At 40.7% G+C, this 26,815-nt stretch overlaps 2 protein-coding genes across 6 annotated transcripts in view; both read right to left on the bottom strand.

Annotated features, from left to right (window-relative positions):
* Positions 1 to 26,814, bottom strand: part of LOC109037008 (probable sodium/potassium/calcium exchanger CG1090) — a 131,143-nt gene extending 104,329 nt beyond the window's left edge. Inside the window, exons 1-2 of one of the 3 annotated variants that reach the window (XM_072304047.1) lie at positions 26,579 to 26,814; positions 21,115 to 21,169 (exon numbers count right to left, since the gene is read on the bottom strand). The gene's annotated coding sequence lies outside the window, so the exon portion shown is untranslated. The remainder of the gene's footprint in view (positions 1 to 21,114; positions 21,170 to 26,578) is intronic. The other 2 variants (XM_019051476.2, XM_019051473.2) reach the window with 2 other exon arrangements.
* Positions 4,013 to 17,126, bottom strand: LOC109037010 (vanin-like protein 1). Of its 3 annotated transcripts, XM_019051480.2 has the most exons (7): positions 16,980 to 17,123; positions 14,343 to 14,617; positions 11,263 to 11,439; positions 9,849 to 10,019; positions 8,780 to 8,943; positions 6,883 to 7,094; positions 4,013 to 6,009 (listed from the first exon to the last, which is right to left on the bottom strand). In XM_019051480.2, exons 3-7 carry the CDS (start codon positions 11,398 to 11,400, stop codon positions 5,144 to 5,146), a joined length of 1,551 nt encoding a protein of 516 aa, XP_018907025.2. In that variant the 5' UTR covers positions 11,401 to 11,439; positions 14,343 to 14,617; positions 16,980 to 17,123; the 3' UTR covers positions 4,013 to 5,143. The 3 variants fall into 3 exon arrangements, with proteins under 3 accessions (XP_018907025.2, XP_018907027.2, XP_018907024.2); XM_019051482.2 differs by lacking the exon at positions 11,263 to 11,439 and having other exon boundaries at positions 16,980 to 17,126; XM_019051479.2 differs by lacking the exons at positions 14,343 to 14,617; positions 16,980 to 17,123 and adding an exon at positions 12,280 to 12,430.
* Position 26,815: the final 1 nt, after the last annotated feature.

Here is a 26,815-nt window from a genome sequence, read left to right as displayed (position 1 = left end):
AATGCTAGCGGAAATATTTAAACGTCGCATGGCGCTTGTGATACTTAGGCCGGAAGGTGCCGATGTAATCTATTCACCTGGTGTTTTCAAAATAATGAAAAAAAAAAATGTTTAGTGACCCATCCAAGCATTTTGATACATGTTTCTCGACCAAAATTTCACATAGAACCCGACTCGCGCAACGAAAATTGCTGGAATCAACTCCTAACTAAGATGTGAACATTTTTATTTTACATTGGTTACGAGAAATTTAAAATCCCCGCTCACAAGAAAAATAATACTCTACTTTCAAACTACGTTAGACAACTAAGATGTCAATTCAACATCCTAATTTTTTTGAATACACACCCCCAAGTGTCTTGCACAATAATTCAACAGTCCCCGAGAGAGAGAGGACAAAAATTCAAATAGCTTGGTTAAGATTTAAAAAAACTAGAAGAGAGGTGGTTATTGGACGAAAATGGGTAAAAAATCATTGAGAAACATGTGCGGAGTATCACAATTGGACGTTTTTATATCAAACGGAACTATGTGCATTATGACGTGAGCCCTGTCATGCATACATTTTCATGGGTCTCAGGGCTCATGTCTTAATGCACATAGTTCCGTTTGATAGAAATACGTCTAATTAATTATATCATTGAAGCAACATTATGCCTGTGCCACAGAGATGCGAATATTTTCCCTATATCATTATAATTGAAACTTGAAAGTATGCTAAAAATACGATTCAAGAGGGGTGGACTGAGGAGTCATCAAAAATGATTAGGGGAAGAGGAACCCTTTGAGCGTTGTTTTCAAAAGGGGGCCCACAATTTTACCTTCGGCGAGGCCTGGCCTGCCCCTCGAAAAATGAGCTTGTTTGCAGTGACGTGGCGTGAATGATCGGTTATCGATATTCCCCCATTTAAAGCTGTGGTAAAGAATCGATTATCAAGGTGTTCGTTGCGAACACCTTGTTTATCGATCCTTTTCCATAGGTTCAAAGGGCAGATTAATCGATACATCGCAAAGCACGCCATGCCACAGCAGTCTGCTCGTAAGGCAAAGGCAACGTAGCGGATCGTGCCACGAGTGAGTGAGAGCGCCGGAAAGGGTAGGCAACTATCCCTACTCCCGCGAGGCCAATCGTATCACACTGAATTGTAGGCGCTTTCAACTCGCGCTCAAATTACGATGCTCCGTGCATCTGATCTGCTGCGGAGTGAGCAAAATACTGTCTCTCTCTCTCTCTCTCTCTCCCTCTCTCCCCCCCTCTTCCTTGTAGGATTGTAGATTTTTAGTCGGCTCCACAAAAAATAAAATGAACTGAAAAATAGATGAAATCGAATCAGTTTTACGGTCTTCATTAATCGACAGAATCGATTTTTCTCTTCGATCGATTAGGGTCGATTCAAGGGCGCACTTGCGCTGCGCAATGACCTCGAAAAAAATGTGCTTTTATACGAGTCTTAGCAGATCACTCATAGAATCAAATGGACTACATTACGAAATTTCGGGTGCATATCTATTCAAGGTAACAGTGCGCACACTAATACTTACAGGATTTCCAGACCTGACGTCGGAGATGGAAAGTGAAATTTCACATTTCCGCCGGAAAGCGTTTCAGATGGTCTTTCTGTTGATGCGGCAGTATTAGGTATTACGCTATACGCTACTGAGGTGTTACACACGAAGTGCGGCACAGAGGGGAGTTTAGGGAGAAATTTAGCCCCAACCTCACCTCTAAACCTAATGAAAACATTTGCAACGCGTGGATGCTTGCTTGGGGTGAAAAATGGCAAACTCGAGAATCACAGTTTCTAGGCGTTCCTTAGCCTCCTGAGCGCATCCCCAAAAGTTTCAATAAATTCCATGAAATTTTCAATCCTCGCTGGCGTACACCAGGGTGTTTATAATAACAGGCTGGTCAAAAATCAGTACTATTACCAGGGCCGGATTTACCTACTTGTCGCCCATGGGCCGCCTGTATTGTGCCGCCCCCTCCTCAGTCGTTTTGAGACATCAATAAAAAACCATCAAGTGAGCGTGCCGGAGGGAAAGGGGTGCATGAGACGCGTTTACTCGTGTTGGACACATTTTTTGCGAAAGCCCTATCAACACTACTAGCAAAAGTTCACGGAACTTTGCGCAAAAATGAAGTTCCGTAAACATATCTCTGTGTGGACAATGTCTTGCATTTATAAGAAATGAACGAAAACATTGTGAAAGAACAAACATTAATGGGGGTAAATAATTTCAACTTCCGCCTCCGCGCCGCGCTGACTGCAGTGTGTTTGGCGCAATGCGTGAAGTATTCATGCAGTCTTGTAGGCGCTATGCGTTTCACGCCGACCGCTGCTGACCGCACTGTGTTCGACGCAATGCGTGAAGTATTCACGCAGTTTTGTAGGAGCTACTAGGTATGTGTTACATGCCGACCGCCGCCGCGCCGACGGCTTCTTTTTATCTCAAGTCCTCGTCATCATTGCTCTCTGCACCCCGCTGTCTCTTGTATCACCGAAATACGACAAAATAGACATTACTACACTCTCAGAAAATAAGAGATTTTGTTGCTTTATCTCGTTTGTAGTTTTTTATTCTGAATCAGATTTTTTTTTATACCTGCATTTAAAAAAATTGCAAAATTTGCCGCCCCCTAAATTTGCCGCTATGGGCCGCGGCCGATGTGGCCACCCCCTAAATCCGGCCATGCGACTATTACAGTACTTTTCCAGAGCATTCCCAAGAAATTCAGTGCCTCCTCAAAAGCAAAATTCAGTACTTTTTCAGTACTTCCATTTGAAGAGATTCGAAAAATTTCAAAAATTTGAATTTCGCGCTCAGATTAAGACAAAAATGACACAAAAATTCCAGACCTTTTTGCAGAATTGCCGCGCTTTTTCAGTACTTCCGCATCTCCCTTAAAAATCAGTACTATTTTCGGACTTGTAGACACCCTATACACCGAAGAAGAAGATACAACCCTCAAAACTTGATTCTAGGTGTTGTTCCTTACTCAAGTTTTGCTAGTTGAAATTCCAAGCGCGCGGTCTTATTATTCAAAGGTGTACGTTACGGCGACCACAATCAACACAAAGGACACACATTTCATTCCATGAATATTCAGTTCGTAAGCTCCAATCGGTTGGTGTTTGGATGAGGCAGAGTTTTCAATTTAGCAATCGATATCTTGGTGGTTCCAGTTGTTCCATTGCGGATTTGCCATAGGACGAAACGTTACCGCTCTGGCGTAAGGGCGTATCCCGATTTCCGCATGAGCCCCCAAAAGCTTGGCTTCATATGTGAAACAGGGCTCATGTAGGAATCAACATTCGCCCTTACGTCGGAGGAGCGCGACGAAAAGTGCCAACGAAGGCGGTAAACGACCCGCTCGGAAGTATCGAGTGCCACTTATTCTGCCATGATAGCGAATAAGAGAGCAGTAAGTGCAAGAATGAAGTTTTGAGAAAACGGGCTCAGAAGCGTCTGGCCGGAATTTTATTGAAAGAAGCCTCTGTTCTTTGTCAAATTATCACTAATCATCCGGAAGACTCGTAGAAATCGTTTGGATGCCTAAAAATCGACTGATTTTATTTCAATTACAAAAAAGGGTATTTTTCATTTTCATGCTAGGTTATTGTTAGGCAGGACAGCCGTAAGTGCTACCTTCTGCATACTTTTGTGGTTGCGTTTTGGACACACAACGAACGCATTTTCAGGTTAGAAATTGGCAGAAGAGGGCGACACTTTACTCGAGATCACTGTATCCATTGGCTCTCTGGAGGAATATTGTCACTTACTGCTGTCTTGCAAACTATGTCATTTTTGCGCACTTACGGCTTTCTCAAACGTCTCGTTTTGATAGGTACAATTAAGATTAATTCTGCTGTGTTTACGCATTACGTAACGCTTCGCTCCAAACCTCCCCACCCCCTGTAACGCCGCGTAACGCTGGCACAGATCTCCCCAACTGGAGCGTTACGTAATTTAAGGACGGCCTCTCAGTGTAAAATATTTAAGGCCAGTATGCTTCGTCTTTGAATGTTTTTATTTTCAAGTAATTTACAAACATCAATGATGAGTCCTATAATTACAACAAGATCGCAGAATTACATTCAAAGACAAGGAGAGACCTATCATTGGTTTCTTGGCAATGGTGAAACCTTCCACTTTTGGGACATGGACATTTATCTGTTGATCTAGGTACTTACTGGGTAGATTTTTAACAACGGGTTGAGCATTTCGTTCAGCAGACAAACCGAAATTTGGTAAACTTGTTTGGCATGTTGCGTCATCCGAAGCTCATCAGTTGTCCAGTGGGAGGGTCAATAACCAATACCAAGATGATGACTGTTAATGAGTGTCCATAAAAAAATGTTGAATTTCCCAAAACTGAGAGTTTCCACCTGTCACCAAGAAGTTAGTAAAGTTCGATCTCTCCTCGTGATTACATTATACATTAAAAAAACAACAAAATTTCAGAAGAGGCGGTTCCAGCAATTTGACAACATCGGATTGTCTCTATTTAAACCTATGCTAAATAATCAATTCTTGTTGGAGTAACTGCCCCCTAGAGGAATCGATGCATTTCCATAGGTTTAAATGGAGGAAATCCGGTGTTGCCAAAATGCTGGATCCGCCATGATATACTCGCGCACTACATTACTGGAGGCAATATTCCTTCTACGGTGTTGTAAGTGGCAAGAATTCTTTTGTATTTCGGCAGAGATCGAAAATATTCGATAGGATGTATATTGCGTTACTACGTAATCTTGTCACAGCTCTTATATTTAAGGAACCCTAATGCAAATCCGCCATGGGATCCGCCAATGATTTTTAATATATTTTGCAAGATACACAGCTATGCTTTGTTGATTAATTAATGTTTTGATAAAGTACAACATTTTTTATGTTAATCAATTTAAATTTAGGTCTTTAAATTTATCCACAAAAGTTATAACCTTTATTTATGGTTTAAGGATTTCTGGATTTCCTCCCTTTCTTGGATTTCTAATTAAATGATTGGTAATTAACTATTTTTGGTATCTTGGGTTTAAGTTTTTAATAAGATTAATAATCTTAATTTCGATTTATATTTAAGGAACCCTAATTCAAATCCGCCATGGGATCCGCCAATGAGTATCAGACAAATCCAATTCACTTAGTCGGGGATTTTGTAAATTGCAAAACTAAACAAATCCTGAACTGGTTTGATCAGAGCCATCTTGACCATACACACCGGCTCGGTTTGATTAGAATGAACGTACTCTTTAGAAAACTTAAAGACGGAGGGTGGCAGCGGCTTCAGGCCAAAATCCATAGTGATGGGAAGATACCCTAAAGTAAGAGAATCGGACTTCACACGAAGTTCGATACTTTCAAAAATGATCTTCGGTGCCGAATCGAGGGGGAGAACCTCGCCACAAGAATCAAACGTCTCATCCCCACAGGCCACTACACCACAAACACCCACACTTTCATTCCTAACGTCGCCAAACGGTCTAAGACCATTGAACGAAACCATACGATAACGAGGGGTCGAATTGCCGAGTGGCAAATCCACTCTCCATTTGACACTGATGGATGAAATGAATCCAGGTATATCGTTTTTATGATACGAATAGATTATCGATGATGGGTCTAACGAATCGGGCTCTAATAATTCCGATGACATACTAGAGAGGCTGGGGTCTTTCTTCAGTAGTAGGTCGCCGAAATATTCCGATTTGATGTATTGTCTTTGACGAGGGGAATCTATTCTGCCAACTTGCTCTGTTTTTCCGATATTGCTATGGGCAGAAGAATAAGAGAAGTATGGACATTTTGTTTGCGCGTGCTTCGTCGGTTTGATTGGCACTTGGGCTGTGAGCAGTACACTGTCTTCGGTGAGAGGCACTGTGACTGCCAGGGGTCCGCCACTGCCGTTGTAGATGCCACTTCCGCCATTTCCGGTTGCCGGGTTGCGAATTCCAGAGGCCAGAAGGTTTACATCCATAGAGTGAGCCCATCCTGCCTCTACGCTAGTTGCTGGCACAAGAAATAAAATGATGATTAAAAACCTAAAAGTAATGTGCATGTACATTAACATGGGCGTCGATCACATTTGAATCAAATTCAATTTTGAAACAGGCACTATTATAAGCAGTACATAATGGAGATGTTGCATGTGTGAGGAATTTACGATTTGACTGTTGATTCTTATGTAAAAGTTCGCTAGAAACAGGATGGTGCCACTAGTTTACTCTGAAATCAACTCCCAAGCTCGTAAAAAGCTCTCAAATCGAGGCCAAAATGGAGGGGATATCCCACGCTATTCTCAGAGTCCACCTCTGTATGAAGACCAACTCTCCATGCAAAGATAGGGAGCAAGTACATTAGCAGTGATGCCGTGTTTTCAGTTTTAGAGTCCCCAAATAAAGTGGCAGCCCTGTCAATGTATTTTCTCCCTATCTTCGCATGGAGAGTTTGTCTTGATGCAGTGGTGGACTCTCAGGATGGCGTGGGATATCCCCTTCATTTTGGCCTCGACTTGAGAGCTTTTTTTGAGCTTGGGAGTTGATTTCAGAGAAAACCAGTGGCACCATCTTGTTTCTCGCGAACTTTTACATAAGAATCAATAGTCAAATCGTAAATTCCATACACATGCAACATCTTCATTGGATAGAACGAGAAAAAAAATTGAAAGTGCATTTAAATATTTGCAACAGAAACAGATAGATTTGACTCCCAACTTTAAGAAACGGTTAATAACTAATATTATTTAAAAAAAAAAAAAAAAAAAAAAAAAAAAAAAAACTTAATTTTACCAGTCTTCATCATTCATACGAAATCAATAATTCTCAACAAAAAGACTCTAAAGAAATTCCATGATAAGAAGGTAACAATGCGCATTTAAAATACCTGTAAGGAACGGAAGTTCAGAGAACCATGCCGACGAAAATATGATATCTGAAACTCCTTTTTCAGTGATAAGTCGCTGTGCAGGATTGCCAAACAGTATGTCGAAACAAATAATCACGCCGAACGTTACATTAAAGTCCGTCTCAAAAGTGCACAGATCCGCCTCTTTTTCAGCACTCACAGCTTCTCCGTAAAGATTATACTTCCGATACCTGCAATTAGCAGGCATGAGAGAAACATTATAGACGTTGAAAAGGTGACCCTAGCAAAAATGTTGATCCAAAATGTGAGGATTATGGTATTCAAAGCAGAAGACAACATCAAAGAACTCCACGATGACGTCATTTACGGGTGAATTGAAGACGTCTTCGACATGTGCATTGTGCCTCCATGACGTCATCAACGCGTGTCGGAAGCATCATCGCAGGTTTCTCGAAGACGATTTAACAGGATGTATAGTTTTGTTTCATCTGAGAAATCCTGATTTTTCCTGATTTTTGACTGCTAAATCCTGATTTCATAATTTTTCCAAATCCTGATTTTTTGTGGAGAAAAATTGGGAGCAAAATTGGCGAATTTGACTTCACGAAAATAACTCATAAAAAAATCCGATCGGACGGCAGACTTTTCTCAAATCCTGATTTTACGACCGATTTTTCCTCAAATCCTGATAAAATCGGGATTAAAACCTGACTAGCCTCAAATCGTGATGGAATCAGAAAAATCGGGAAAATCCTGATGCTAGACACCCTGTTTAACTCGAAAACAGCCGAATGAAATCTAAAAGCAACAAGGTATTCGGTGCCTAACAATTCAATCTGGGCGCAAGGACCAGTGGTGATTTCGCAAGTTGGCAACACTGGTTTCTCTCCATTTAAATCCATTACAAATGTCGATTTTAGGTGAGACAGGCTGCCTCCCCAAAAATCGATTGTTTTACATGCCTTTAAATAGAGGAAAAACAGTTTTGCCAGCTTTCAAGAATCGTCACTAAGGACAGGATTGCCACATTTAGAAAATGATATTCCCTAACATGTCCCTGATTTTCCTAACACATTTTGGTGGAATTCCCTGACAATTGGAGATACGACGGATGGTTAAGAAGGCAAAATTGAAAATAGTTTTCAGGCAAAATTTGTTGCTCAAAACCTCAAACCCATTCTGAGAGCAAATGAAGATGATTTAACAAATTTTCCCTAATATATTCCAGTAGCGTGGCGTGAATTGCGATACATCGATTGACATGTAATTTACACCTATGGCAAAGAATCGACTATTAAGGTGTTCGCTGCGAAAACCCCGTTTATCGATCCTTTTCCATAGGTTTAAATGGCATAACAATCGATACATCGCAATGCACGCCACGCAACTGATATATTCGTCATTTTCCCTGACATTTCCCAGTTTTCCCTGACTGTGGCAACCCTGCACTATGGTCCAAAACTCAAAAATAGGAAGAAAAAAGTCGGATAATGACTGAAAGATCCCGAAAGTTTCGTAACTGATGTTTTTTTGAGTCTCTAATTTCGAATTTGTTGTCAAATTGCCTACATTTTAATACACTGACCTATTAATTGTGGGCAAGTTCATGGCACGTTACGGCACGGCGGCGTGCTGCTAGCGCGAAACGCGCACTGACGCCTACAAACCTAAAGGGCTACTTCACGCATTGCGCAATGCATGACGTATCCGTTTAGGTTTGTAGGCGTCAGTGTGCGCATTTCGAGCTGGCAGCCGCGGGCGGCAGCACGCCGCGCCGCGCCGCGCTGTAAGGACGTAGGCAATCACTTTTCGCGGCTGGTCGATTTACACCATACCAAAATAAAAATAAAATAAATAAACAATGAAAAAATCAAGCAATCTATACAAAAATAAAATAAAACTAACTTGCAGCTACCTGGATATGATGCAGCCATGTCGATTGAACACAATGTTGGAATTGTAAAAGATTAGTTGCTCGGGTGGGCAGTCAGTTTCAGTTGAACAATTTACTTTCTCTACTAAATTGGCCACGACATAAATGCTGCTTTCCTTGGCAGCGTCGGAGAGGACTTTCAAAACCTACGGGAACATGCATGAATGAATCAGTTCAATTCTTGCTGTACTCGATCAGCTTAAAAGCTGAAACCTACGCCGTGGAATATTTTAATATTCCGGTTGAGATTTTCGATTTTCCCTCATTTTAAGCTATGGTATAAAGAATCGATTATTATCAAGGTGTTCGTTGCTAACACTTCGCACCTATCCTTTTCCATGGCAGATATATCGCTTTATCGCTAAGCACGCCACGCCATTGATGTGGAAGTTTTCAACCGTATTAAGTTTGTATAGGCAAGTTTCGAAAATAAACAAGATATAGCGCCTATCATTCCAATGTGTAAGATGACGAACAAAATTGGACAAAAATAAGTAAGAGATACGTTTTATGCTTGAAAAAATGTTTAAAGGTGATTCGATGGACGCTATATTTTATTTCAGAACGACATACGATATATAGCATCAATTAGTTCCATTTTTTCAGCAATTGTCATTTTTCTCGAATTTTGAGATCGCAATTCTGTTGTCAGGAGATAAAGAATTCACTTACCAATTTTGACAAACAAAGTCAACGTAATAAAGAAGTGTTTTTGGGAGGAAAAATATCGCATTCGATACTGATATCGAAACTGCACTCGCATGCGATATTTTCTCTCTCTAAAAAAACAACGCCGATATTACGTTGAATTTGTTTGTCAAAATTGGTAAGTGAGTGCTTTAGCCTCCTGGCAACAGAATTGCGATCTCAAAATTCGAGGAAAATGACGAGTAGCTGAAAAAATGAGCCAATCAATGCGATACATTGCATGTCGTTTTGACACAAAATATGGCGTCCGTCGAATCCCGTAACTGTCATAGAACGGAATATCCATTTTTTCAGCGCCGGGCAGTTTTCGAAGCAGATGTTGTCGATGAACCAAAGTAGATACCTCTTGATCAGGGGTGAAAGTATGTCCTTTTGACTCGAAAGGTTCAACAGGTGAAGGAATTTCAATGGCCACATCAATTGACTTAAACTTCGGCCTGACTGTGCCTGCTTCACCGAGCATACCAGTGATACCTGTTAGCCCACACTCAGGGAAAACAATAATCTCAGCGTCCTGAAACAAAATTGAACGATCTATGTAATTTATTTAGAGGCCATTCATGAATGTATGTAACCAGGGTATATAGTTTTTTTTTCATTTTGAGAAATCCTGATTTATCCCGATTTTTGAATGCTAAATCTTGATTTCATAATTTCTCCACATCCTGATTAAATCCTGATTTTTGGCGGAGAGAAATTGGCGAATGTAACTTCACAAAAATAGCTCGATAAACACATCCGGACGATCCTGATTTTACGACCGATGTTTCCTTAAGCCCTGATGCAAACGGGATTAAATCCTGATAGAATCGGGAAAATCGAGAAAATACTGATGCTAGACACCCTGGTAACGCTCTTGGGGAGGAGGTTTAAGAAAGGGTGTGATTTAACGGCATGCAAAAAAAAAAAAAAAAAAAAAAAAAAAAAAAAAAAAAAAAATCTAAATTCACGCAAATATTAACTTTCTCACGGTATCAACAACTAATCGATTATCGATATACTCATTGCGATCGCATACATCACTTTAATGAAAAATAAATCCGATTGGCACACGCCCGTCATCCATGGGACAAAAAAAGGAAACTGGGAAACAGGAATAGATTGGAGTCCCTTTATACTGAGAGTCAAGACAATGTGAATCCATTTCTGGTTGGCTCCCGTATTTTCATAGAGTAAGAGTCGTAATGTAATTGGGAGAGCTGGCGCCACTTTTAAGCATTTTCCATGTCCGATTCCGAGACTCCTGTGTGACGCCGGGTCACTTTTTCGATACATAATCGATTGTTTGCAATACACGGGTACCCGGCCATCCGATGACAACAACAACAACAACGGAGATAGGAATTACCACGTATTCCACACCGCCATTTTGGATCGAAAATGTATCGAAAAAGCGACCCGAACTCGGCGCGCACCGGGCTCGGAATTCGTCGAGCAGAACATGGCGCCAGCTCTCCCATTTACATTACGACTCTATGTACTCAATGCGTATTTTAGGCCTCCACAGTGTCACAAACGGGAATAAAGATTACATTTTCACCGATTGCAAAGATTATAATCTGGAATGGACCAGGGAATTACGGGTTCGGCAAGGAACACACGGAATGAGAGAAGGAACGGAGAAAGGAATTTAAGAATGGGCCGATCAAAGATTACAAAGAACGTTCAATTTCTGTAATCTTTATTCCCGTTTGTGACTCCATGAGGGGTGTTGTCTTGACTCTCAGTATAAAGGGACTCTAGAATAGATCACTTACTAATTTTTTGGCTTCCTTGATGAACGATACATGTTCGGCCGCATTTGCGAGCATATATTCTGCAACGGTGAAATTATCGTCCCACGGGCGAGGGTGATAATCAACAACCGCAGCCACGTACGTTTCGTCGTGTTCCATCTCACCGGGAAAGCTCTCTCTTCGGATGTAGATCACAGCCTGTAACGTAAAGCCCAAGTGCTTAATGGACGTATTGACGTGAAATGGAAATATGTGCAAGTGGAAAAATGGGAGAAGAGGCGGATTTACCTTTTTAGCACTCCTAGGCAAATCTTACAGTCGCGCTCCTCGCAGAACGGAAGACGGCGTGGGGGTCTGAGGGGGGTTTTCGCGGCCAAAAGGGGAGTCCGGGGGTGAAAACTTTTAAAATCTGGCATTTAATTAACGCAATTTAAAGCTACTTTTCGGTTATTTCAGAGAAAAATTTGGTGGCTCAAAAGCCTCTTGTGCTACCATATTTTTCAAAAGGTATAGGGAATTATAACAAAGGAAAATTAAATAAATGCGAAAAAAGGTTGAAAAAAGTAAAAGGAAAATTTTACTCACTAATGCAGAGGGGGCGCGGATTTTACGAACCTTGTCAGTAGACAAGGACAGATTCGCAGATATTCTTCCTTTCGCGCACCTCTTTTTTCGTCCTTAAATTTTTTTATCGATTTCAATTCTAGAACCCTTAAAAAAGTATGCACGTGTCTTAAAATTTTGCGCCCCTCAAAACTTTGCGCCCCTAGGCAGCTGCTTAGGTCTGCCTCTTGGGAAATCCGTCCCTGGATGGGATGTGCTCGTTAGTGCTCGGGCCATAAGAATGAATGGAACTTAAAAGCGCCAGTGACGTCAGCGCCACCCGCTTCAACCCATAGGATCGCTTAATGTTCCCTGTGTCTTCTTTGCCTATAGCTCTGTCTATCAATTCCAATAATCAGCTTGTAGACCCATTGAGAAATTAGGAGAGGAAGTTTATGACTTAAATTCGTAACTTTGAAAACTGTGAATACTTACGACAGCGATGCCTATGCCAACAAGCAGGGCGAGAAACAGTATCACTTTCATTTTCACCGAAATAAAAATAAATTGTTCATATTACAGGAAAAATTAAGATCAAATGACTATATTTACGCCCAATACTTAATCCTAGATGGAGGAAATTGAGGTAACTAATAGAGCATTCATCTGTCATCTTTTTCAGACCGTCATAAAAAGTAGATAATGACCCATAAATTGGCCTTATCTCAGAGGACACATAATCCAACTTCTCTGTTCCTGTATCTCGCATCTGTCGCCACCGATGTTATGGGGATTCCTTCAATTGTAAAATGATTGATCGAATTGACGGAATTCGAAATTTGACGCATCATGGAGAGCTGGAAATAGTATCTGAGCTTTATGGCAGGTCATGCGTTATTCGAAGGTCCTCATCTTTAGAATCGCGGCGCGAATGATAGATTATCGATGTTTAGGAATTTGAAGCTGTGGTAAATAATCGATTATTAAGATATTCGTTGCGAACACCCTGTTTATATCGATTCTTTTCCATCGGTTTAAATAGCAGATCGGTCGATATATTGCAAGGCACGCCACGCCACTGCTCTACTTGAAATCCTGAAGAAATCCACTGCCTCCATTAATATTTTGAACATTTTGTGCTCATCTGATACAAATTTTCTGGCTCCGTTTTTCTGGGTAAGTTCGATTTAACCTAAGTTTTACTCTATCATGCACAGATTTTCCGAAAAATTGACATCCCTCTCAAAAAGCTCGATTTATAAGGAAAATTCCGATTTCCCCAGAGAAAATCGAACTAACACAGAAACACGGAGGTCATTTTCAGAATCAGCGCTAAAAATCTACCCGGAATCAATTGACAAATAGTTGGAGAACCGACCCGTGTTGACCAGTGATATCATTACTATGGGCTCGCTGACCTAATTTTTCATTTCCTGTCAGCGGGCTGATAGTTGAAATTGGTAGACAAAGCGATAGACAAAGAAGACAAAAAAGATATGGAGGGATCCTATTGGTAGAAGCGGGTGGTTGCGATATACAAAGGAGGTGGGTACCGTGGCAGCGGCACCCCACGAGAGACCATATAGTTGGTCCATAATTTTCTCCCTTAATCTACAGGGTGTCCCAGGATTAAATACGAATATTGAAAGAGTCGATTCTTTGGGTCAAAAAAAGACGTTTGTGTGGTATAAATGTGTTTCCAACAACGCTTTCCATGGGCGCTACGACTCCCCAAAATTGGCGGGAAAAAATCGCCTTTTTGAAACTGCGGCACTGTTTATCAACCAATATTAATGGAAATTGGTAAGTGGGAGTAATTGTTAGCGTTCTTTTCATTTTTGACTTCTAAAAAAGGTAAAACTCATTTTGAGGGGGATTTAGGTGTACCGAACCTAAAATTGGCCAAAATTAATGTTTCTAGCGACAAAATTGATTTTTGACGGCACCACAAGATTCAACGTTAAAAAATATTGAGCAATTGTCTCCTGCGTTTTTACGCTATAACTCATCGTTTTCGAGATAATAGGAACTAAAAGGGGATAATAGGAGCTGATAATAGGGGGATAATGGGGCCCTCACGGAAAGCGTTTTTCGAAAAAAAGTCATACCACAAAAACGTCCCCTTTTGACCCAAAGAATCGACTCCTTCAATATTCGAACTTAATCCTGGGACACCATGTATAACAACCACCCATTTTAACCAATAGAATCGCTCCATACTTCTTATGTCTTCTTGGTCCATCGCTTTGTCTATTAATTTCAACAATCGGCCCGCTCTTCCTTCTACCCTTCAGCGGCGTCGATTTTCATGATTTTTGCGGCTATCGACAGGTGATAGTCCTTAGATAAACCCGATATAGATAGATTAACTCACGAGGGGCTGGCTGGAGAGCGGGGCTCAGAGGGGGGTTGGGTCGCGCAATCCCTAGTACATACATACATAACATGTACAAATACTATTAAACTGCTGAAATTTTTTCTCTCTGTTGCGTTTTCGCCAAGGCTAAATTTATTGTTAAAACTAAGTTAACGAACCGAAAAATTTAAGTGCGTCTTACCTGCAACACCTTCAACGTTCGTCACAACTACATGGACCGGGGTGAAAATTATTGACAAAGTGATCTGGTTTAAAAAACGAATTTCCCATGTAGGGCTCTCTAGAACTTCTTGTTAGTGCAGGAGATATCTTCCGGTTTAAAGTTTCAATTGCAGCCGCCGTATCTATACCTGGCCTATGACGTTGAGAAGTTTTTCATGATAAGAACTCGAGGGCGGCTGAGTTGCCAGTCTTTCGACTTTCCCTCTCATTTTCAGTTTGTTAATCGCAGGGCGACTGGAAAAATAAAAAAGAACTGAAAGTAATTGCAACTGTATATGGAATACGATACTGCAAAACAGTCAAGTGGTAGTGCTATCTTTAAAGCTAGCAAGGTTGAATCGATTAAGATAAATCTCTCATCTAATAAGTGTTATCGGTCAAGGAAATTGTGTAACAACTAAAGAACCCTTAAAAAGGGGTAAGAATTCCGTCAAGCCTGAGAGAATTTGTCACAAAATTAGTATGTAGGTATCTGATAAACTTAAAAAAAGAAGCGGGGAAAAAATGAATAATCTCTCGAAAATCACAAAAGGAAAAAAGAAAAGATGCTCTCACTCTGTTTTCCGTTTCAAACCTCAAAATGTCTCATATCATTTGAGGTCAAGGTTTTGTAAGTGCAACTGTATGCAGGATACTATATTGCAAGTCAGTCGAGTGGAGGTGCTATTTTTAAAGCCAGCAAGGTTGAATCGATTAAGATAAATCTCTCCTCTACGAGGGTCATCCAAAAATTAAGTTTCCCTACCTTGTATCTTCCGAACGAAAAGAGATAAATCAAATCGCTAATAGGGCATATATTAGGCATACTCTAAGCTTTAAAACAAGCTAAAGTTTTTGAAAATCGGTCGAGGGATTCGCGAGTAAACTTAATTTTACTGAGACAACCTCCTGTCGCCGCGTGCCCACCTCCGGGGTCAGGATGCGCGGAGAGTCGATTATAAAAGACTCAGGTTATCGCCTCTATACATCACATCAACAAGAAATGTTAAAGTTTTCATTGAGTAACTACCTTACTAGTAGTTAGTAGTAGTTACCTTACTTTTTGACGTAGTCTTCACATCTTCTTTGACATTTTTGGTATCATTACAGCAGCTTCTTGACGTCCTCCGCGTTGAAGATCTCGTCTTGGCTCCGAAACTAGTCATTGACAGCGATCTGCACTCCGAAATCAGTTGCTTTGCGTAGGGAAATTTCCCCCAATCCTTCAAACTTTCGTACTTTAGCTTCATGTGACTTTCATTTGTTCCCGAGCGGAAAAACTTCCACGATGGAAGCGATTTTCAACCGATTCAGAGGTAAAGATCGCTGTCAATGGCTGGTTTCAGAGTCAAGGCGAAAGCTTCTATATGTATACGCGGAAGGCATCAAGAAGCTGCTATGATGATACCAGAAATATCAAAAAAGATGTGGAGACTATGTCAAAAAGTAAGGTAAGGCCTACTCAATGAAAACATTAAAATTCCTTGTTGATGTGATGTATAGAGGCGATAGCCCGAGTTTTCTATAATCGACTCTCCGCGCATCCTGACCCCGGAGGTGGGCAGGCGGCGATAGGAGGTTGTCTCAGTAAAATTAAGTTTACTCGCGAACCCCTTGACCGATTTTCAAAAACTTTAGCTTGTTTTAAAGCTTAGAGTATGCCTAATATATGCCTTATTAGCGATTTGATTTATCTCTTTTCGTTCGGAAGATACAAGGTAGGGTAACTTACTTATTGGATGACCCTCGTAATAAGCGTTATCGGTCAAGGCAATGCAAGATTATAACACCTTGCGTTGCGCTTTTATTAATTATAGCGTTTTATTATTATGAAGATTAGATGGAACAAGGCGGCTGGGCCACATACATTTCAAATAAATTTTGCGATAAGTAAGGACTTACTATTAGTGGCAACTAATAGTGAGTAGTAAGATAATGTTTCTTTCGGACTAATTGTTCGTTTAGAAACAATGGATAATCCGGTCATTTCCCTGTGCAGATGAATGTTATATGGATGACGACGAGGATTTATCCTTGTTGCGAAATTTTGATAGTTTAGCCCATCTCTGGAGGAGCCCTGATATACGAGGAGAAACAAGGCTCGGCTCAAATTGAGCACCGAAAATCGAAGTCTTCGATCACAGAGACTGGTCTCTGATTACTGCTAACCGAAATTCGTTTCCTATGAACGAAAACTTAGGTTAAACCTTAACCGAAAAATATCGGTGCTCCATTAAAACCAACGCTCGATGTCTGTAAATGAACTTATTGTGACCCTCAGTGTGCACGCATTTTAATGATCAAAAGGAACTGTGCAAAAATGCAACCAAATCGAGGTAAAAGCGTTTCTGAACTCCGCGATTTGCGTAGTTCGGAACACGCTCCTTCAAATTTCTCGCGGCTGGGTGCAGTTTTCTAGTCACCGTATCTGGAAACAAACGACGACAGCTTGCGGGAACTTCCGTCAACTTGCAATCGACGAAAACCGACGATAGGTGGGTTGCGAAAACATCATACAATAATACAAATCTTATTTTGATCCCAAAAATCGATTCTGAAAATATTCTCGTTTGGCTTCGGGACACCCTGTACATCAAGGAGAAAGGGAAAAACTTACCTCTTCACAGAATCCTCTGACGTAAATGCTCTGCGAAGGACGGGTAACACACATGACCACTTTCAACTGCATTCACTAAACGTAAACACGGCAAGTCATTAAATTCAAGAGCACGAATTCACCGGTTCAATGTACGGCGCGGCGCGAAGGGCAGTATGATCAGTGGCAAGACGTGAATGATCGATTACATCTCCCCGTTTGAAGCTATGGTAAAGAATCGATTAATTCGGTGTTCGTTGCGAACACCCTGTTTATCGATCCTTTTTCATGGGTTGATACGGCAGAGCAGTCGATATATCGCAAAGCACGCCACGCCACTGAGCATGATAACGTGATACCCGGGTGCTGCTTTTCGAGGCGGCTAAGATTGACACACGCGAACTGATAAAACCAGTGGCGTGGCGTGCTTTGCGATATATCGATTTATCTGCCATTAAAACCTGGGAAAAGAATCGATAAACAGGGTGTTCGCAACGAACACCTTATTAATCGATTCTTTACCATAGCTTCAAATGGGGAAATATCGATAATCGATCCGTCACGCCTCGCCGCTGGCTAAAATACTCACAACACTCACAATCGTTAATCGGTGCGTATTTGAGTCATTGGAAATATTTCCACGGATAATAGCCCCAGCTGCGCACCCGCACACCATAGAGAAAAAAAAAGGAGGTGTTTGCATTTCGGGCATCTTGGAATTTTTTGATGACTTGATGACGTAGGTGGGTACAGCGACGTTTAGCTGAATATGAAAAACGGACCATAATGTCCGATTTTTTGGCTTAAATCAACTCATTATATAATTTCAAGCACTTTTTAAAGAATGACTTTTTTCCTTAAAAAAAATTCCTGCAAAAAATTGCAGAAGCACAGAATAATGGACCACTAGACAAGGTACGAATTTCAGCATTCTGATACATGTTTCTTAACCAAAATTTCACGTAAAATGCGATGCACCCAGCAAAAATTACCGAAATTAACTTTTTACGAAGATATTTAATGATTCTTGATGCGTGAATTCAACCACCTGCTCATGAAAACTCAATACTCTACGCGATTCACATCGCGCGCTAAACGTTTATCATAACAGTCTCTGCGATGTAAAAATCTGAAAACCTCAATCTTGACGGTTTGGCTCAGCTATAGCAAATTTCTTGTGGTTTGAACACATGATGGGAAATGAACATTGCTCGATTGAGCGAAGCTTGCTGAAACCGTTGTAGTGCGCGATTTGACTCAAGTAGAGCTTTGAGTTTCTTGTGAGCGGGCAGTGCAAATTCCTCGGAACCAATGTGAAATAAAAACGTTAATATCTTCGTTAGGAGTTGGTTCCAGTAATTTTCGTTGCACGAATCGTGTTCTACGTGAAATTCTGATAAGGAACATGTATCAGATTGCTTAAATTCGTACCTTGTCTAGTGGTCCATTGAGGAGTTCTTTGGAAGAAGGGTGTATAAAACTTGCATGCTGCTGAGATTGTGCGACTTTGTATACAATTTACTGCGAACCAAGTTACACATACATGATAATTATTCTCACAGATTTGATAAAACATGGCTTTCCTGGTAAACTTATGAATATTATCCTCCCAATTTTTCAGATAATTTTGTTCACAATGTCACCTAAAGCCCCTGAAAATTTTAAAGAAAAACATTCAGATCTTTCCTCAAAAATAAACATTTTGAGGAGGGAATTATGGCGACTCTCGAATGTTCATACGGCGTTTCTCCTTAGCACGGCAGTACGGCAGTCTTGTCTCACACTGGCCTAACATGAAAATGGAAAATACCCTTATTATGTGATTGAAATAAAATCGGTCGATTTTTAATCATTAAAACGATTTCTCAGTAGGAGTCTTTTGGATGATTCATGGCAATTTGACAAAGAACGGAGGCTTCTTTCGATTAAATTTTCCGCTCGGACGCTACTGAGCCCGTTTCCTCAATTTTGCAATTTTTTTTAAATATAGGTATGAAAAAAAATTACCAACAAGAAAAGGCGACAGAATCTCTTTTTCTTGAGAGTATACTAGTAAATTGCTAATTTTGTCGTCTTTCGGTGATACAAGAGACTGCACCTTTAATTAGTCGAGTTAAGAGAGAAACCAAACACGGAATTTGGGCTGAAGCGGCGCGGCGCCAGAGAGCAATGATGACGAGGACTTGAGATGTAAAGGAGAAGCCCTTGGCGCGGCGGTCGGCATGTAACATATATTAGCGCCTACAAGACTTCATGAATACTTCACGTATTCCGTCAAACACAGTGCGGTCAGCGCGAAACGCATAGCGCCAACAAGACTGCACGAATACTTCACGCATTGCGTCAAACCGTGCGGTCAGCGGTGGTTAGCGTGAAACGCATAACACCTACAAGGCTGTAGGAATACTTCACGCATTGCGCGATACACAGTGCGCGGTCAATGCGCGGCGGCGGACATTAAAACTATTAAACCACATTTATGTTTGTTCTTTCATAATTTTTGCGTTCACTTCTTATAAATGGAAAGCTTTGTCCACACAGAGATATGTTTACGGAACTTAACTTTCGCGCAAAGTTCCATGAAATTTTGCTAGTAGTGTTGATGGGGCTTTCGCAAAAAATGTATCCAACACGAGTAAACGTGTCTTATGCACCCCTTCCCCTCCGGCACGTTCACTTGATGGCTTTTATTGATGTTTCAAAAGGAATAAGAAGGGGGCGGCAAAATAAAGGCGGCCCATGGCCGGCAAGTAGGTAAATCCGGCCCTGAACCATACAATATTTCATTGGTGGCTTGAAGATTAATCGACTGCACACTGAAAAAAAAGTCTCGGTGGATTTACTAAGAAAATGGTAAAATTACGAATTCAGGGTTCTATTAGATCCCAGTTTTTTTTCTTGGTAAAATTACCATTTATGGAATTGGAAATTTTACCGAGAAATCTCGGTAAAATTATTGACTTCCTCGGTAATTTTACTGATCCTCGGTAAAAACGCCAATATTTTTTATCGACTGTGGTAGAATTACCGAGATAAAATGGCAAAGTTACCGGGAATTGATTACCAATAAAAGTGGTATTCTTAACTGAAAAACAGTAAAAATACCCGTTTTTAGGTAAGCTTACCAGTCTGCCTTGGTAAAATTACCAATCATTGGAAAAAACAAGTGAGATGGGAAAGGTACCAACGGACCTTGGTAAAAACGCCGAGAATTTTTTTTCAGTGCACAATCGCTATGTTACAGGCAAATACTGCTCTATGAGAATCGATGCGCAGGGGATTACATACTTTCCAGGCTTTATTAAAAAAACACGCGTGATATGAAGGAAAAAATTCCGGACCTTCTTACGAAATTTCCGCACTTTTTAGTACTTCCGGACGGCCCTTGAAAAATCAGCACTATTTCTGGACTTTCCGGAAGTCCCGGACTATTAGACACCCAGCAAATACAATACTAAGAGGGTTAGAGAAACGAGTATACATTCAAGGACCTACAAATCTGCGAGAATCAAGCCGAGGTTGATGATCGTCTTTAAGTCAAGGAATCATATCACACAGAGACATGGACGAAAAACTGGCGACGCACAGTGGATCGAGTCAATTAGAGAGGTCGGACATTATTTGGACTAATATTGCAAATATTTATGTTTATTTCGTCACATTTTAAATTTGAAGGGGCGCTCCTGCAAGAAAATTTCACGAGAAAACCAATACTGCCGTGCTAAGGAGGAACGCCGATGAACATTCGATAGTTGCCTAACCCTCGATGAAATGTTTATTTTTGGGAATATTTTTCCTTAAAATTTGCAGGAGCTTTAGGTGACATTACGAACAATATTATCTGAAAAACTGGAAGAAAAATATTCATAATTTTACCGGGAAATTCGTGTTTCATCGAAGGAAATTTGGCAACGCTTGAGGTTTCATACGGCGTTCTTCCTTAGCACGGCAGAATAGAATCAATTTTGGAACCCTAAATGTTGTATAAACGGAGTTATAAACATTTAAAGTTTCCTAATTTTGTCCGACCTTTCCCACTGACTCGATCTACTGTGCGACGTGGACCCTGCTCTACACCTACCTAGAGAGGGAAAACGTGCAAACAAATGAAAAAAATTTAAAATAAAATGACAAAAAAAAACATGCAATTTCTTACCTTAATTGAAGGAATGCCCCAAATGAAACAAGGAGCGAGCAAATCTCACATTCTCCTAAACAAAATGAGAAGAAATAAAACTTTATTAGAAAATATTAAGACATGATTCCCAATTTAGGCCATTCAAGACTGTCTACAGAAAAATACATCTCAGTAAGAGAAAAACCCCATAATCGGGCCACTGGCAAAGGTTTGAAGCAGAGGCGGATCCAACAATTTGGCAACACCGGATTCCCTCCGCTTAAACTTACGTTATAATCGATTCTCGTCGGAGCACCTGGCCCCTCCAAGAATCGATACATTTCCATAGGTTTAAATGGAAAAAACAATGTTGCCAATTTGCAGGCTCCGCCGATGATTTGAAGTGATCCGCTTTTCAACGGTCTCTGGGTTGAATTTAATGGACCGGTAGACACGGCAAGAATGGAGATGTTGCATGTGTGAAGAATTTGCGATTTGACCATTGATTCTAATGTAAAAGTTCGCGAGATACACGATTGTCCACTAGTTTTCTCTAAAATCATCTCCCAAGCTCAAAAAAAGCTCTCAAAGTGAGGCCAAAATGGAGGGGATATCCCACCCTACCTACCCTACCCTGAGAGTCCACCTCTACATCAAAACAAACTCGTCATGCAAAGATAGGGAGCAAATACATTAGCAGGGTTGCCGTGTTTTCAGTTTTGGAGTCCTCAAATAAAGTGGCAGCCCTGTCAATGTATTTGCTCCCTATCTTTGCACGGAGAGTTAGTTTTGATGTAGAGGTGGACTCTTAGGGTAGGGTGGGATATACTCGGCCATTTGGGCCTCACCTTGAGAGCTTTTTTTGAGCTTGGGAGTAGATTTCAGAGAAAACCAGTGGCACCATCGTGTTCCTCGCGAACTTTTACAAAAGAAACAGCAGTCAAATCGCAAATCCCTCACACAAGCAACATCTCCATTAAGATGAATTTCGCTGTTTTAGCTATCTCAGTAATTTCAGCTAAAAGAGATTCGAAGAATTTTGAAGGAAGCTCGATTTCGAAAATTTGACATTTACTACTCTCTTCGCTATCACGGCAGACGTGGATTTCATTAGAGAAGCGAGCAGCACAGCACCTTCCGGAACGAAAACGCGAGAGCGCCTTAACTCGCGGTGACGATAACTATTTCGACTCTTAGGAGGTGAAATTGTATCACTCCCTTTTGAAGGGGATTTATCTGCCTCTGAACGCTGACTCGTCCACTAGCCACTACAAAAAAACGTCTCTTGGATCCAGGGTCCAGACTCTCAAAAGTTTGACAAGAAAAAATACTCTTAATTCAATCGGAGTTTCGCTTGAATCGAGAGAAGAGCCTCTTGATTTAAGCGGATTTCCTCTTGATTCAAGCAAAGATCCCATTGAATTAGGAGTATTTTTTCTTGTCACCTGCTGAAGGGGGGGGGGGGGGGGGTCGCATAAGACGCGTTTACATACTCGTCATGGGAGCTTTTTTTTTTTGAAATTCCTGTCCACACTGGTATAAGTTCTCGGCGTTTTGAACGAAAGTTAAGGCGGCTAACTCTTGTACCACCAAAGGCCGACAAAATTAGAAATTTGGTACTATAGTTTTAATACTCTCGGGAAATGAGAGATTTTGTCGCCTTTTCTCGTGATTTGACACCTGTGTTTAAAAAAATCTCAAAATTTGCCGCCATGGGCCGCGGTCCATGTGTGCCGCCCCCCCCCCCCCCAAAAAAAAAAAAATCCGGCCGGCTGAATTTTGGAGGCAAATTTCAGAGATGAGGGGAGTATCCTTATTGGTTATTATATAGATTCTAAAACTGCGTGTCTTGATTACAGTGTTTCAAACCCATATCTTAAATATAAAGATACCTAATTTTATCCATGGTGATGAATCAAAATCATTCCATAAAATTTTCACAGGATAGCCTAAGTACTTAGGTTCTTATTTTTTACACTGGGAAGAAAAATCAAGGAAGTTTTCAAGGAATGACATTACTTAAATGGTTACCTGTCAACTTGAACCAAAGTCAGGTAGAATGTCTACATGTCGTAGTCTTACACAATTTTTTTTTTCTTTTTTTTTTCAAGTAGCCTATCGGCTAATCCCATTCAGCTCTATTCTTGCCTATCTTATCCTTTACTAGATTACTTTCCTGTCTGCCTCCCTCAATAATCTACCTTCGCCCTAATTGTCGTTTTGATACACCCTCCATTTAAATAGCAAATTCCTCTTAAACGCACCCAGCCCCAATTCTTCTAATTTGTAGCACTTGAATTTATTATACTCCCTCGCTCCTTTGTAGAAAATCATTTTGTCTACCGATCCCTTTTCCTGATATGCCCACCACGGTGCGTTTTAAACAATTTTAATGCGGTCAACATACCACCCGCGATTTTTTTGCGGAAATGTCAACTAGAAGGCCTACTGATTGAGGAACAACAAACCGCGAAATCTGTGATGGGGCCGTTTTTGAGAAAATGCGATTTTTCGCTTTTTTGGCGGGAATTTCGGGTCAAGGCGCTGAAAAAGTCAAGTTAGGCTGTTTTTGTAGTTCGTAAATGCATATCCTATACATTTTGAGTCAATCAAGTGCCAGTAGATAGCTATTCGTGCATATTGCCCAAAATTCATATCCTTAAATCCACAACTATTGGGTTTTTGGGGGGTTAGTCAAGGAGAAATCCGAAAAAAAGAGGATTAACCCGGAACAAATTGCTGAACAAACTTTTCCTACGTAAACTTCTTCAGTAGGTCCTATTGAACAACATACCAAAAGTTTACCACGGTTCGCTCCCGGAACACCCCCCCAAATTGCCTAAATTTCAAAATGGCGGCCATAATAAGGCCTCTGGGAGTTCGATTTTTTTAAAAATACGCATACAGTGTCATGTGAGGTGTCAAATTCCTATGTAATTTTGGTCGTAGATTTCAAATATGAAGTAAAAAAAGTCCCTTGATCAAAAGGGGGTACCCCAAATCCAAGATGGCAGCCAATTTTGAAAGTCAAGAGGGTGGATTTTTAAAAAGTTCGCGTGATAAGGCAAGTGAGGTATCATTTCTTATGTAATTTTGGTCGTAGATTTCATTTATGAAGTCATAAAAGCCCTCAAGTCAAAGGGATTGCTCCAAATGCAAAGATGGCGGCCAGCTTTGAAAGGCAGGAGGGTGAATTTTTGAAATGTTTACGTGACATCCCTAGTAAAATAGAATCAACCTGACGTTTCATAAACTACCCTGAGTCAGACTAATTCAGGCTGATATCAATCTGACTCAGGGTAGTTTATGAAACATACCCTGACGTCAGGTTGATTCTATTTTACTAGGGATGTCACGTAAACATTTCAAAAATTCACCCTCCTGCCTTTCAAAGCTGGCCGCCATCTTTGCATTTGGAGCAATCCCTTTGACTTGAGGGCTTTTATGACTTCATAAATGAAATCTACGACCAAAATTACATAAGAAATGATACCTCACTTGCCTTATCACGCGAACTTTTTAAAAATCCACCCTCTTGACTTTCAAAATTGGCTGCCATCTTGGATTTGGGGTACCCCCTTTTGATCAAGGGACTTTTTTTACTTCATATTTGAAATCTACGACCTAAATTACATAGGAATTGACACCTCACATGACACTGTATGCGTATTTTTAAAAAAATCGAACTCCCAGAGGCCTTATTATGGCCGCCATTTTGAAATTTAGGCAATTTGGGGGGGTGTTCCGGGAGCGAACCGTGGTAAACTTTTGGTATGTTGTTCAATAGGACCTACTGAAGAAGTTTACGTAGGAAAAGTTTGTTAAGCAATTTGTTCCGGGTTAACCCTCTTTTTTTCGGATTTCTCCTTGACTAACCCCCCAAAAACCCAAAAGTCGTGGATTTAAGGATATGAATTTTGGGCAATATGCACGAATAGCTATCTACTGGCACTTGATTGACTCAAAATGTATAGGATATGCATTTACGAACTACAAAAACAGCCTAACTTGACTTTTTCAGCGCCTTGACCCGAAATTCCCGCCAAAAAAGCGAAAAATCGCATTTTCTCAAAAACGGCCCCATCACAGATTTCGCGGTTTGTTGTTCCTCAATCAGTAGGCCTTCTAGTTGACATTTCCGCAAAAAAATCGCGGGTGGTATGTTGACCGCATTAAAATTGTTTAAAACGCACCGTGCCACACTTTATCCCCCAATCTTGTTCCTTTAACATTTTCACACTCAATCAGTTCTTTTATTCCTTACAGTTACCTACATGATTTTGGAGTTTCATGGTCGGTGCGCTGTATGGATAGAAAGATGATCATCACGAGACTGAGGCAGGTGACTAGGTACTAAAACCACCAAACAGAAGGTTCAAGGCATCCGGGTGCGCAGATTAGAAAAAAATTAAAGAAGATAGACCACTCAATGGATGGTTCATTTCAAAATTAATCCACCGATACAATTTTCTTATACTTTGAGCTACTCGCTGGGGCCCATATTAGGATCTCATATCACTGATAAAACCGGCCAGTGGAACAGTGTCGAAATGCCAAGTAAACACATAAATTTTACCGATCAGCAGTAAGTACATCAAACACAGTACTTAAAGTAAAAATTTCATTTATTCAACTGGCATTTTGACACTGTTTCACTGGTCATTTTTATCGCGGATGCTTCGACAACACTCCTGCCAAAAAATTGATGTCATTTTGGTGGAACCTGCTTGGGGTTTGGATTTTTCATTCACATATAATTGAAAAGAGATGAGATCAGTCACTATAAGCCCGTATTATAAGATGAAAGTAGCTCTCAGGGAAATGTTAAGGTGCTCAATGCCTCAAGGTTTGTGGTTTGAAAGAGAGCAGTGGACGTTAGGAGTCGTAGAGCGCGAGGGAGTGCTGTAAAGCAACTTATATGTGTGTAAGTAGCTCTCAACTTCCTCACTTTTGATCAAATGATGCAAGCTTCGAGAATGTATAAGCGTCAAGCAGTTGATTGTGCTTGTCAGACAGCAAGCCCGAGAAAAATTATTGGTTAGTTTATAAGTCAGGCAGATTTGGAATGTAACATGCCAAAAATCATTCGCAGTCAAATTGAAACCAGAGGTAAGCAGCACACGACTGAGTGATCAAGGAGCTCCAGCTATTCTGCTCGCTACCTATTAAGTCATCTGTGATGTGAGAGAATGACCGACACTTACTAGCTTTACTTGGACTGATTTCAACAAAATGGGATTCACAACTCAGAAGTTACTGTCAGCCGCACTAAAACCTGCGTTGGCATGTATGATAAATGAATAATTTAGGCCTTGTCAGAGTCACGTTATCCAATGTTCTTGCTTGACAGGTGAGCGGCAGTAAGCCATTGGGGTTAAGATCGAAATACGATCCTTCACGATGCTTACCAGCAGTGATGCTTAGCATTACAAAGGATCGTCATTATCGACGTCATGTAAAATCTCTGTACGTTCTCAGGGAAGTAGAAAATGATACAACCTACCTTGAACTGAAGTTTGGATCAGATTGTTGTTGATCGGGAATTGAACGGCACTTACAGAAACGGAGGAATCAAGCAAATTCTGGAAGGGTCAAAAGACCACGAGATCGTGAAAACCCGAATGAATTAGATAAACTGATTACTGGCCGATAAGAATGCAAAGGAATTTCGAAAATACACGTTGTGTACACACGGCTCTACGCGTTCTGCGTTGTTATTGTTGAGAATGTGCTGAATGTG

Source organism: Bemisia tabaci, chromosome 9 (genome assembly GCF_918797505.1).
Source record: "Bemisia tabaci chromosome 9, PGI_BMITA_v3".
NCBI lineage: Eukaryota > Metazoa > Arthropoda > Insecta > Hemiptera > Aleyrodidae > Bemisia > Bemisia tabaci.
This window is presented reverse-complemented; position numbering and strand designations above follow the sequence as displayed.

Coding starts and splice junctions, on each gene's coding strand:
- LOC109037010 (XM_019051479.2), bottom strand. CDS start 12,330: ATGAAAGTGATACTGTTTCTCGCCCTGCTTGTTGGCATAGGCATCGCT. Junction 11,440..12,279: donor TTGGCATAGGCATCGCTGTC/GTAAGTATTCAC, acceptor TTTACGTTACAG/GCTGTGATCTACATCCGAAG. Junction 6,010..6,882: donor TGAACTTCCGTTCCTTACAG/GTATTTTAAATG, acceptor TTCTTGTGCCAG/CAACTAGCGTAGAGGCAGGA.